This window comes from Sinocyclocheilus anshuiensis, unplaced genomic scaffold (genome assembly GCF_001515605.1).
Source record: "Sinocyclocheilus anshuiensis isolate Anshui unplaced genomic scaffold, SAMN03320099.WGS_v1.1 scaffold70, whole genome shotgun sequence".
NCBI lineage: Eukaryota > Metazoa > Chordata > Actinopteri > Cypriniformes > Cyprinidae > Sinocyclocheilus > Sinocyclocheilus anshuiensis.
This window is the reverse complement of record NW_015542377.1, coordinates 1923558-1936878: the sequence shown is the minus strand read 5'-3', so window position 1 is coordinate 1936878 and position 13321 is coordinate 1923558. Positions and strand designations below refer to the sequence as shown.

Genomic DNA, 13321 nt, shown 5'->3' with positions numbered 1-13321 from the left:
GAGAAATTCCACACAGCATGAGTTAAAATATTGTTAGAGTATCAATGGTGCTGGCTGACAAGATTATATCACACACATATCTAATTAATAAATGTTGTTTGAGGAGCATTTGAGAGCAGTTGTTTCCCGTGATCGCATTTTAACTGCGCACCGGGTTTGTTTACACGCGGCAGCCATGGCAATCAGACACGGTAGTGAACAACACCGCCAACCATAAACTATAGACTGACTCACCTCTCTAGCTGACTGCTGTTATCACAACATGCTTTGATATTTCGCTTGCATATTGAATATATTTTCATAATGCAGCGCTCAGTGGAAGAGAGGTTTTATATGACGTGCAGGGCTGCTTATCTGTCTGTGTTCAGATCCAGTCTGGTTAATATGACTTCAAAAGATCAGCTGTGCTCCGGTGAGCATAATTCAACTCAACACGTTTATACCTGCACGTTGATCATAATATAAAAGGCTAAATATTATTGATAATATCAATAAATGGGTAACAATTCATAACTAATCAATCAGCATTCATAATTCAGGAACAACGTGTTGTAGATAATGTAAATTCAAAGAATACAGTATAATGAACATGAATACATTAGTGAAAGTGATATTTCTAAATATTTCAATATATTAATCATATATTAATGTTTTCTAATGACTTAGCCAATGTCAGTGCCAAATATTACCAGTAGTCAATGTATGTGATTGTCCATCTATGCTGTTTTGTCTCTCAGTTCTTCAGCAAGCAGGTAAAAATCCATCACAGAAAGCTTTAGACAAATATTGGCCACCAGGAACCAATAAGCTGAATTTTGATGATTTTTGTGAGATACTTAAGAAGGAAAAAGCAGCAGAACCAGACCAGCTTATGAGAATTTTCAAGAAATTTGATGCAAATTGTGATGGATATATCTCTCACGATGAGCTCAGCAGAATCCTTACTTCCGTATGTGTTCCATTTGTTCCATTCTCTCTTTACAACCATGTTTGCCTGCTTTTATAATCATTTCAGATTTATATTTTGATTTGTTTGTTTTAGTCTGGTGAAAAAATGTCACCTAAGGAAGTGGATGAAATCTTTTCCTTAGCAGATGTCAACAAAGATGGGAAGTTAGACTATGCAGAGGTACAATCTCCAAGCATTTAACAGCAATACACGTTTTGGTTGAAAAAGGGTGGTTTGTAATGTAAACAGACAAATTATAGTATGAAATAGGTGAGTTGAATTAACCAGGCTGCTGTTTAGTTCTGCAGGCTTCTGGAGTCTACAGTAGAACAGTGTCAGAACGCAGCACTGGAGAAGCTTGAGGCTGATGCCAAACTGAAGAGGCAGAACTTTGGCAACCAGATGGACAACTCCCCACAGAGCCTAGAGTCCCAACCTGAGCTTCCAGCTTCAGAGACACAGCCCAGAACAGAGCCGGAAACCACACAGAGGAAAGGTATGATACAGGGTCTGCACTAGGGTTGCCAACTTCAGAAAAGGAAAATACGGGACAATCGTGATTTATAAGGGACAGAATAAGGGACATACATCAGAATCAGAATCAGAAAGAGCTTTATTGCGAAGTATGTTTGCACATACAAGGAATTTGTTATAGTGTCACAAGCTTCCAGTACACGGAGACAACAACAACACACAGATAATAAAAATAAGATGTGAATAAAATACACATGCATAAATATAAACCACAAAAAAATAATAAATTGTATGTACAGGTGTGCTATAGATAGAATAGGAATAGAATAAAATAAAATAAAGTTGTAGGGATGTACTTGGATTTAGGGTGATAAATAAGTATAGGGTTATTGCACATACTTTAATTGCACAATGGGAGAACATTAACTGTTCGTTAGGGCTACAGGTCTGTAGTCATTAAGTCCCGTTATCTTGGGTTTCTTTGGGACGGGGATGATGGTGGAGCGTTTGAAGCAGGCAGGGACTTCGCACAGCTCCAGTGATCTGTTGAAGATCTGTGAGAAGATGGGGTCCAGCTGGTCAGCGCAGGTTTTCAGACAGGCTGGTGTCACACCGTCTGGGCCTGGTGCTTTTCTTCTCTTGTTCTTTCTGAAGACCTGAAGATACGTGCATATGCATACATATATACACACATATATATATATATATATAATGTATATGTATAGGAGCGACCAGCCGGCAGAGGATTTCGCAGCCTTCCTCTACATATACTGCGTGAGGCAGTGGCTGTAATTAAATGATGACAGGTGACAGTGATTGTTCTCAAGTGTCGTGACCAGCACTGCTGCTGTTGCATCAGTCAGTGGTTAGATCAGCGTAGCAGTCAATAAAAGGGACAAATCAATTAAGCCCAATATGCGGGACAGTTGGCAACCTTAGTCTGCACAGAAGCACAAAACATAAAGCACAATGTATTATAGTATAATGTTAGTAACTAATGCAACAGAATGCTTCACTCTCTTTAATTTGGAATGAGGAAATTAGAGTTAAGGTTGGGTTTGGTCTTAAAGGAGTAGTTCACCCAAAATTTAAAATTTACTCACTCTCGGGCCATTCAGGATATAGATGAGTTTGTTTCTTCATCAGAACAAATTTGGAGAAATTTAGCATTACATGATCACTTGCTGACAAATGGATCCTCTGCAGTGAATGGTTGCTATCATAATGAGAGTCCAAACAGGTGATAAAAGCATCACAATAATCCACATGACTCCAGTCTATCAGTTAAAGGCTTGTGAAGTGAAAGGCTCCATGTTTGTAATAAACAAATCCATCTATAAGGCCTTTTAACTTTAAACCATCACTTCTGGACAATACGAGTCCGTAATAATGTGATGGAATGCTTAATTTCTATAAATCATTTCCGATAAAGAAACAAACTTATCTACATCTTGGATGGCCTGAGGCTGGGTACATTTTTGGCATTTTTCTTTTTCTTTCTCTTTTTTTTTTTTTTTTGATGAACTATTCCTTTAAAATGTGACAGTATTGGTTGGGTCGGGTTCAGCCAGCTGTACTTCACAGGCAAATGATGTACACAAAAGCAAACAAACAAACACACAATTCTGTTTCCATTCCTCACACTGCAGTCTATTATATAGTAACTAATGATTAAGCTATTGATCTCCCCTCATGTGTGATGAAAAATCATTTGGATTTGTGCCATAATGTGAACTCAATAGAGGGTTTGTATAGGGAGGAGCTTTTAAAACCTTTTGATTAAGGCAACCATTTGTCATTATTATGAGTACATGCAGGACTAGTGGAGATTTTCTTTTGCTTTGTGGTGTTCAACTTTAAACATTGTTTTAAAATGTGCAGTTTTTTTCTTTATCTACATTGTTCATTTTCTTTTTTTGGATCGCTTAGTGATGCAGCTGTTGTAATGAAGATCCACATTAAAATAGTTTTAGCTTATAGTTTCTATTTTTGCATATGACAGACAGTCGCTCATCATCCAGACCATCATCAGCTCGCAGTCGTCGCTCATCTTTATCCACGGCCATCACCATGGGCGCTGGCAGCACTAAGAGTGGCAGATTGGCAGAGCCCAAATCTCTACAGGTACCAGCTGCATTGTGGGAGTGCCGGTGTCTTTTGGAAACTATCTCTCTGATATAGCTCTTGAGAATAGAGATTAAGGTTGGGATAAGATTACACAATAAATCTTATGGGGGGGCCTCAATAAAGGCCTCCTGTAGTGAATCCATGCGTTTTTGTAAGATAAATATCCATATTTCAAACGTAATAAACACTTCCACCATCTGTTATACGCGGAAGCCTTCCAGGCGGATGACGTAATACGTTGGCGTTGCGTGATTAGTGACGAGCGCGGAGACAAAACAAAACATCTGTCACGAATTAGAAGCACAAAACGAGGATTTGTAAAGAAAAATGTCGGAGGATTTCAATATAAGCCAAGAGGAGACTGGTTTTCCTTTGCTAAAGTAATGCTCCTGCATTTTCCAGAGGCGCGCGCATGACGCATGCGTCCTACGTCATCCGCCTGAACGTCTTCCGCATACCACAGTCAGCGGAAGTGAGAAAAAAAGTGTTTATTACATTTGAAATATGGATATTTATCTTACAAAAATGCATGGATTCGCTACAGGAGGCCTTTATTCACCCCCCGGAGCCGTGTGAGGGACGTTTTATTACGGATGCGCGCACTTTATTTCACATCTTCTGAACTGTTGACAACCAACACCCGCTTACCCCCATTGAAAGGCTTGGAGGGGCCAGGACAATTTTTAATATAACTCCGATTGGATTCGTCTGAAAGAAGAAAGTCACATACACCTAGGATGCTTTTAGGGTGAGTAAAACACAGGCAAATTTTCATTTTTGGGTGAACTAACCCTTTAAACAACTACAAATGAGTCAAAGTTCGCATTATAGGCTAATTTCCGTCTGTTGTCCCTGGCCCATTCCTAAAAAGTCAACCTAAAATTTCTAAAACAAATTAAAAAAAAATCTAATATATTTAAATAAATACACACATGCATACATAAATAAAGGCTGAGTAATTATGGAATGAGCTATTTGGGAATAAATTGTTACAAACAATCTTGGAACTTCCATTTTGCCTACATACTAAACTTTATCTAAACTGAAGTGCCTAAAGGGCAGCTATACATTTGCTGTGTTTTTGTAGTATCAAAGCCTTTTGGTAGCAAATTTTCACCTGGTCGATATGAGTGCAGCTCTGCTATTGATCCTTCCCTTTGTTTGCACTCTTTTTGACTTTAACCTCAGCTGGTTTGCTTTGTCACAGAAAAATAATGACCAAACTCGTCAAAGCAAAGAGATTGGAAAAAAACTAGATGCTCCTGGGTGAAGAAAGTTCTATCGCCTCAGTTCCAGCATGTTGTATTACCTGAGCCGGGAGCTTGATAATTGGGTGTAGGGATTGGAAAGGGTCAGGTTGTGTGTTTTATGGTGGCTCGCGGTCTGTGTGCGAGACTTTAAATTACAAAGGTTTCTGGGAGGTGACAGGGCAGTGTATTAGTCCAGCCGAGTGACCCATCTCCTTGGGACACTACATCAGGGCCTTTTAAAGTAGACACTTGCCTCGGGCGCTTTTCTTCATTTTGATTCGGGGTGGACAAACCACCCAAGTGTTATGATTTGATCCTTAACACGTTTCACAACCCAGCATAAATTCTGGGAGGAAATTGCTTTTGTTGAAGAAGTGTCATTTCATGTTTTTAGCACTCGGAAAAGAAGCATAAACCAATTCTAAACATTAAAAGGCCTCTGTGGCACCTGAGGACAAGGTTTATTTCCCAAAACTACTCTCTGATGGGTCAGAAAGGAGGCTGTTTGACTCAGATTTTTTGATTACTTGATGATTTAGAGTATATTTGTTATAACATTTTAGCTGGACCTAAACAACAGCAGTTAAAAGAGCAAAAAGGCTTTGTTTAGACAAGAATTTATGGGTTTCCTCAGGCCTTTTTACTTTTAATTACATTATTAATGCGTATAATATGAATTTCAATGGTCTGTATTGAAATTTAGGCTTATTCACTTATCAATTACATACAAAAATAAATATTTGACTGTTTTGTTCCACCCAGGTCTTTGATTGCCTTTGTTTTAGCAAAGATGTTACAATAGTGGCACCCTGTGGTTGCATCTTCAACTTCCTCCAAGAACATTTCTTGCTGGAATTATGATACTGCAGTTGTTTGCTGTTTTCGTTTTTTTTTTTTTAATCCAGCATGATTTGTGATGTTTCTACTGTGTCGCACCTTAAACACATATTTCACCAGGATTGGCATCACACTCTTATGAGAGGTTGTTTTTATCTGGAGGAAGATGGAACGATTGTTTCTCTTCAGTATCGCCTGATTATACCAGAGACTACCAGCGTCTACCTGACCATACGTCCCCTCAACCTTAGCCCAATTCCTGGTAAATATATTGTACATGGTGTTAAAGACCAAAGTTACTGAAGTTACAGATTTTGAGTTATTCAAAGTATCCAATTAAGCAGATTAGCAAATTTTGTAGTAGTATTTTTGACTATATGTTTATGCCACAGATAAGCCTTCACCGTGGATGTATGTGGACTCAGCTCTCTATGTGGTGATGGGGAATGAGACCAAAGAAGATTCGAATTTGGTTTGCTTTACTGAGTTAAGGGATAAGGAGGTTGGTAAATGCATCACTTTCATCTAAATATGATAGTAAATATAATGCATCTAAATATGATAGTATATATATTATTGAATTATAATGCCTTCTTGTATGTAAAGTATGTTGACATATTCTCTTCAGCAATGATATAAGAGTCGTCATCTGACACAAGTGCCTTTTCCGTTTTGATATGGAAATATACTAATTTTATCTTTTTTATATTTATAAATATTATAATATAATATATATTATATAATTATTCTATCAAACAAATAATTTGTGTAAGTGTTAATAAACCATTCCATCTCAAGCTAAGTGAATACATTTTAATGGGTGTGTAGATATAATTATGACTTCAGAAAGGTACCAGGGTTGATTTTAATGCTGATGCTAAAGTGATAAAAAAGAGAAGACTTGTTCTTCCTGAATGCGTTACTTGGGTACACAACTGATAACTATAACTAGTTAATATTACATTATGTCAGCAAACATCGAAAAATAAATGTAAAGAGAATAAAGACAAAAGGATCTCTCTCTCTCTCTTTCTTTCTATGACGTGTTTAGAAAAAATGCCTGAATCAACTGTAATATATATATATTAACATATAGTAAAACTCTGCATCAGCTATTCATTGTTGAAGCCTTTTTTTTTTTTACATTAATTCAATATGAGGGACACAAATGTCATTTTATAGAATAACCTTCCTCATTTTACAAAGAAATATACAACAAATACAAATCTATTATATTTATGTGTGTGTGTGTGTGTGTACTGGTTTATATATTCTGGTGGGGACTTAAACCTGACTACACACAGACTCATGGGGACTCGTGTCACGGTGGGGACCTAAATTGTGGTCCCCACGGGTACAAAAGCTTATAAATCATACAGAATGAAGTTTTTTGAAAATCTAAAAATGCAGAAAGTTTCCTGTGAGGGGTAGGGTTGGTGTAGGGCAATAGAATATACGGTCGGTACAGTAGAAAAACCATTACGCCTATGGAGAGTCCCCACAAGGATAGCTGACCAGACTGTGTGTGTGTGTGTGTGTGTGCGTGCGTGCGTGCGTGCGTGCGTGCGTGCGTGTGTGTGTGTAAAATATAAGTATATATTAGTATATGCAATGTATATATACTGAAAATCTCAAAATACTAAACTGAGAACTGCATCAAGGCAATTACATTTTACAACAGTAAGTAAGATATTTGTCCTGTGTGATCGATGAACAGAGGTTTCTGTGGAGAGGAGAGCGCAATGCTGGCTCATATCTACTCTTGCCCTTTACCACTGGCTGCAGACTGATGAAGAGGACAAGGAAGACCGCCACTAAAACTGCTCAGCTAGTCAACCGCACCCAGTCGGGAGAGCTGGAGCTAACCAAAGAGTTCCAGTTAGTCAATTCTAATCTTAAAAACGAACATATTTATAGTGAGTTAAGGTAGAGGACTGAATAAATGTTCGATTACTTATTTTAGGTATCTATGAGAATGTAATAATGAATTTGTGCAAAGGTGCAGTACTGATTTGTTCCACAGGGTGGCATTGTCTGACATCTTTGAAGTGATTGATTTGGATGGCAGTGGTCTGCTGAGCCTAGAGGAGTACAACTTCTTTGAACAGAGAACCAGTGGAGAGAAATGTGATGAGGATGCTTGGGCCATCTGCAAAGGTCCTTATACAAACACACTGTAAATAAAACAGACACATAACACCGCTCTACATCATATTTGCTGAATTAAATCCAATACTGGCTTCTTACTAATTTTGGGGTGCTAATTCCAAAAATAGTCCCTGTTTTGCTCTAGCATGTCACACTTTCTAACAAAGTATGATGTGCATTTTCTAGCATTTTTGCTTTTGACAACCATTTGTAAGGTAAAGAAGTCTTGTATTATCACCAGAAAAACTGCCACAAAGACATGATACTTACCTATCCTCTTGCCAGGTTTCAACTATTCAATTCTCAAACGCTTTTCACATGTATGACATTATTTTAAGCTTAATCCTGATTTCAAGGTTAGAAGGTTAAGGCTAGTGACAGAAGAAAATACAAACATGACCCAGATGTTTTCTGCTACATCTGTGGGAGTTTAACTACGTCCAAACAGCTACAGCAAAAAAGCGTATTTATTTATAACCTTGTGCTTATGTAAAGTTGTTTGACATTAAATGGTTTATTTGAACATATTTTTCCACTTCTGCAAAATGTAAGTTAAATGATACATTTTGAAAAATTATTTTTGTCATTAAATCTGAAACTTTTGACATTTGACTATTTTTGTTATTTTGATAAATGCATGAAAACTGATAGATTCCTTCTTCATTCCTATTTTGTAAAAAAAAAAAAAAGACATAATGGAAAGTTTGAACTCCGCTCCATCAAATTAGGTAATAATAGGCTTTTTTTCCCTTTTCTTTTCTTTTTTTTGTTTGCAAAGTAGCAGAATGTTTTCCAAATTGCAGGATTGGAAGATGCAATTGAATCATGATTGACTAGTACATTTCTTTGGATGTTGTGATAGCAAAGTCTTCAGTAATGTTTCATTTATTTTAAAATAAAAATATTGCTTCCAGATCTTAAACAAGTAATGTCCAATCTAGTCTAATAATATGCATTTCTATAACAGTATTTGGTCTCCTGTAGAGAACTTTGACACAAGGAAAAATGAGTTAACTAGACAAGGCTTCCTGGAGCTCAACCTGATGGAAGCGAATGATCGGGAAGGTGACCCCAGAGATTTGTGGCTCACCCTGGAGGCCATGGGCTACAACCGCAGTTTAGAGATGGTGGAGGTACAAAGGTCTTTGAGATTTACTCATGAGAATGTCTTGTAATTCCAACTAATATAAACTGAAGATGTTTTTGCCTGAGTTTATGGAAAATGTCCTTTATTTTTTGTGTAACTAACTTGTAGCCAGTGTAATCAGAACATGCTGAGCTAATGTGTGTACATTTTTCTTTTTTCTCCCAGGCCTGTCCGTTTGTCATTGCAGTCTACTGTGAAGATGTAAAGGCAACTCTTCAGGCAGTTCATTTGGATTCTGGTATCAAGATGTTGAATTCTGCTGTACAAAGGTCTATCACATCAAAAGCAGAGGCCAGATCTCTCAAGGGTCACGAGAATGTCTTGGTTTATACATACAAAGGAGAGAGCAGGATTTCATCAGTCATTGCCAATAAGGTAGGTTGGTTATTGTTTTATGTCACTTAGCTGGTGTTTTTGTATCCCAAGAAGTCTGAAAATCAATACATGACATTCATCTCTAAGCTAAAAAAAGCCAGCTCTTTTAAAAAGTGCCTGTGTAGGCCTCACTTTTGCACTTCTAGTACTTAACATTCACTGGGAATAGAACAAAGTAACTGGAATGCTTTATAGAAAGGAGCACTGGTCATGAGTAGAATTTCAATGTCCTGAATTGCCATTATATAGGCAAAGTCAGCTGAAAGACCATTTCAACCGATAGAAGGGAATTCGATCTGCTAAGAGGGCTTAGGATTTTGCCATAGTCAGTGGAACTAATTATCTGAAATACACACTAATGTTCGGGGTTGGTAAGATTTTTTTCTTTTTTTTTATGTTTGTAAAGAAGTCTCTCATGCTCACTAAGGCTGCATTTATTTGATCAAAAATACAGTAAAAACAGGAATGTTGTGAAATATTGTTACAATTTTTACAATAACTAATCTCTATTTTTATGTATTTTAAAATGTCATTTATTCCTGTGATGGCAAAGCTGAATTTTTAGCGGCCATTACTCCAGCCTTCAGTGTCACATGATCCTTCAGAAATCATTCTAATATGCTGATTTGCTGCTCAAGAAACATTTATTATTAATATCAATGTTGAAAATGGTTGTGCAGCTTAATATTTTATGTGAAAACCGTGATACATTTTTTTCAGTATTCTTTGCTGAATACTGACGTTCAAAAGAACAGCATGCATTTGAAATAGAAATATTTTGATCAATTTAATGTATACTTGCTAAATAAAAGTACTTTTTCTTTCAAACATGTTTTTTTTACTCATTCCAAATTTTTGAATGTTAGTGTTCACATTTCCTGTGGCACTGTTGTTAATGTATGATTATAAAACGAAATGTAATGTTTTCTTTTCACCGATTTTCCCTGTTGTTTTCTTGGTACCCATCACTTCCGATGCTGTAGTCCAATCAGAAGGTGACGGTGCACATCAACAATGAACAAAGCAAGAACTGTGCGAGCAGCAGGGGCATGAGTGTGTTTGCTGTGGAGGTTCCTGCTAGGACTAAAATGGTGAGATACACTATTTTCACTCACAAATAGAGACTAGTTTCTTTTGTAGATGCTGGATGAGGTGCATTTCATGCTCTATTTCCCATTAGAACTAATAAAAGAACCCAACTAGAGTGAAGCTAGTTCTACATGACAGACACTCATATTTATACTTACAATGAATATCTTTAACAGTTGTGCTCTGTTCAGGTATGTCAGCACGTCATGGCTTTAAATGAACAACAGGAGTGGACTTACAACTGTGTTGAGACCATCATACCAAGTTTGTAACTGTCTCAGTAATGTTTTTACTACGAACTTAACAAATTTAGTATGAGACAACAGTTAATATAGTGCTTGTAAAATAAATAACATAATTTTGTTTGCTACAAGGACCATTGTAAACATGTTTTATAATAGCTTTTTGTTTGTTTGTTTTTTTTACTGTTTCTGTAAGCATTATTAATGTTATTACAGTTATATTCATGATATTCATATTTTTTTGTAAATAAAGCAATTGTTTTCAATTGTTTTTTGTGATAACTGTCATTACATCGTTTTTTATTTGTTTGTTTATTATTTAAATTAGAACAATGATTTTAAAGTTCACACAATGATGTTCCAGCTTGACTTTTAACCACTGATCTATAATAGATAAAGATCAGTGCTTTTAACCTGTATTTTTTAAAGAAACCTGCAATATCATGACAACATGCGAACCTTGTGTCATTGTAAACTTTGTTCTGCTTTGAATGAATTCTGTGTGAAAGTTGATGCAAGGTTTGTTTTTTTTACTGTTTCTGTAAGCATTATTAATGTTATTACAGTTATATTCATGATATTCATATTTTTTTGTAAATAAAGCAATTGTTTTCAATTGTTTTTTGTGATAACTGTCATTACATCGTTTTTTATTTGTTTGTTTATTATTTAAATTAGAACAATGATTTTAAAGTTCACACAATGATTTAATATTCTTTTCTGTGAACAGTTTGTTTGGATTAATTTATTTTTTTTTTATTTTTTTTTTGCACATTTACCCCAGTCCATAATGGGAAGTAACCAATCACATTACATGTTGTATCAGTTTGGGTTTCCTATGAAACCGTGGCAATTTAACATAAGCAATATAAATACACGAATTTAGTTTTAAGCACTAGTCTGGCATTAAGCTAGTGGGCAAACATACAATCCAAATTTCAGAGTGTTATACACACAGACCTAAATTTTATTCGCCCTTGACCTTTAGCACCACATGTAGGTTTAAGCTTCTATTTATAACTTTCAGTCAGTTATTTTGCCCTTTGACTTTCACTACTGTAACTGTAGAACAAGACACTAAGGTCACATGACATGTGAGGAGTATTTAAACTGCATTCCTTTGCTCTCCATCTCTCTCACCAACAAAGTAAACCTCTTCAAATTTTGTATTCAATATATAGCCTCTGTTTTATTTAGTGTTGTTAGAGCTCAGAGATTTTTGTATAACAATCTTTTATCCAAAGTGTGACACCCACATCTGTTTCTCTTGCGTTCGAGACACTGTTCCAGCTTGACTTTTAACCACTGATCTATAATAGATAAAGATCAGTGCTTTTAACCTGTATTTTTTAAAGAAACCTGCAATATCATGACAACATGCGAACCTTGTGTCATTGTAAACTTTGTTCTGCTTTGAATGAATTCTGTGTGAAAGTTGATGCAAGAGATCAGCAAAACTCTGACCGAGAGCTCCAGCTTTCCCAGCATGTGCTTTCAAGGGCCCCTAAATTTTCTCCCACAAGACCATGATCTGCTTAAGTGTACAACTAAAAGCCTGAAATGTTAATATTGAGATAAATATTGAGATTCAGTGCAGACATATCTAATAAAGATGAATCATTTGTTCTACAACCACTCTGATGTTCAAATATTGTTTGTTTGTTTAGGTTTTCATATGATACAATATTAATTTAGAGCAAAAAAAAAAAAAAAAAACAGTTTTATGTTTTACTTTTTGTACACTAGTATTACAGACGTTATAAATGGCTTAACTGTCTCTTTAAATGTGGGCGTGTCCGTTTAAGCAGTGAAAGGCCAATGTGTGAGTAGAGAAGCTACGTGGTGAACAACTCACATCCCGCTGGGCACCCGGATAGTGACAGACACTGACCGCTGCTGCAACATGGTGAAATTACGGTTATTGAGACCAAACCGTACACCGATCAAAAACCCGGAACAAGCGGTTTGAGAAAGAGGGTGACTGTGTTCCAGCAGAACCAGCATTATGCGGAGAATTTTATCCAGAGTATAATTTCCACCATTGACCCTGCTCAGAGGCAGGAGGGCACCCTGGTTGTGGGAGGAGATGGACGGTTCTTCATGAAAGACGCTATTCAGCTGATCATCCAGATTGCTGCAGCTAATAGGGTAATTTTATGCAAAAGTAACATGTAGCAAAAGTTATTTCCTTGAATAGGAAAGGGTGGCTCTGCCTAGTCATTAACACACAAGTTCATTGCAAAACAGGTACTTCAATTGCAGTTGTGCTCTGCCATGCATGCTTTCAAAACTCCATGGAATAAACAGCAAGGTCATATTTCTGGAATTTCTTATGCATTTTTTTATCATAGTGTTTCCAAATACATTGCATACACATTTATAAACGTTACATAATAATTCTCGCTGGGGAATAATCTTGTCCACACTGCGATGTTCAATTCGTGAACGACTCGTTCATTTAAGCCGGATCTTTTCAATGAATCGGTTTGCAACATTGACAAATCTGAGCGATTCGTACGCGAGACGGGCTGAATCAGTCCGTGCGGTTCACAAGTCATCATTGAACCCTGGCGACAAGACAGCAACGTAATGACATCATATAATTAAAAAAGACACCTGACGAAAAACTTGGCAAATTTTTGGACTTTTATAAGGAAACAGCCAAGCGAACTAAACTACATAA

At 36.5% G+C, this 13321-nt stretch overlaps 3 protein-coding genes across 3 annotated transcripts in view; all 3 read left to right on the top strand.

Annotated features, from left to right (window-relative positions):
• The window catches only part of LOC107692382 (dolichyl pyrophosphate Man9GlcNAc2 alpha-1,3-glucosyltransferase-like), a 35564-nt gene extending 30794 nt beyond the window's left edge, over positions 1-4770 (top strand). Inside the window, exon 15 of the mRNA XM_016491414.1 lies at positions 4758-4770. The gene's annotated coding sequence lies outside the window, so the exon portion shown is untranslated. The remainder of the gene's footprint in view (positions 1-4757) is intronic.
• LOC107692381 (EF-hand calcium-binding domain-containing protein 7-like) lies at positions 131-10768 on the top strand. Its single transcript, XM_016491413.1, has 13 exons — positions 131-412; positions 738-949; positions 1043-1129; positions 1250-1445; positions 3426-3547; positions 5758-5899; positions 6030-6139; positions 7355-7515; positions 7661-7794; positions 8770-8918; positions 9098-9307; positions 10291-10398; positions 10588-10768. The coding sequence occupies exons 1-13, from the start codon at positions 304-306 to the stop codon at positions 10666-10668; spliced, it is 1821 nt and encodes a 606-aa protein (XP_016346899.1). The 5' UTR covers positions 131-303; the 3' UTR covers positions 10669-10768.
• A 1760-nt stretch (positions 10769-12528) lies between these two features.
• The window catches only part of LOC107692428 (phosphoglucomutase-1-like), a gene marked incomplete at its 5' end in the record, with an annotated part of 15396 nt that continues 14603 nt past the window's right edge, over positions 12529-13321 (top strand). Inside the window, one exon of the mRNA XM_016491476.1 lies at positions 12529-12786. Within this exon, the coding sequence (XP_016346962.1) occupies positions 12529-12786 (258 nt within the window). The remainder of the gene's footprint in view (positions 12787-13321) is intronic.

Bases quoted from the DNA above. Each gene is read 5' to 3' on its own strand.
- LOC107692381 (XM_016491413.1), top strand. From the start codon at position 304: ATGCAGCGCTCAGTGGAAGAGAGGTTTTATATGACGTGCAGGGCTGCT. The intron at 5,900-6,029 runs GTAAATATATTG...TTTATGCCACAG, and splicing joins CAACCTTAGCCCAATTCCTG to ATAAGCCTTCACCGTGGATG. The intron at 7,516-7,660 runs GTTAGTCAATTC...TTTGTTCCACAG, and splicing joins GAGCTAACCAAAGAGTTCCA to GGTGGCATTGTCTGACATCT.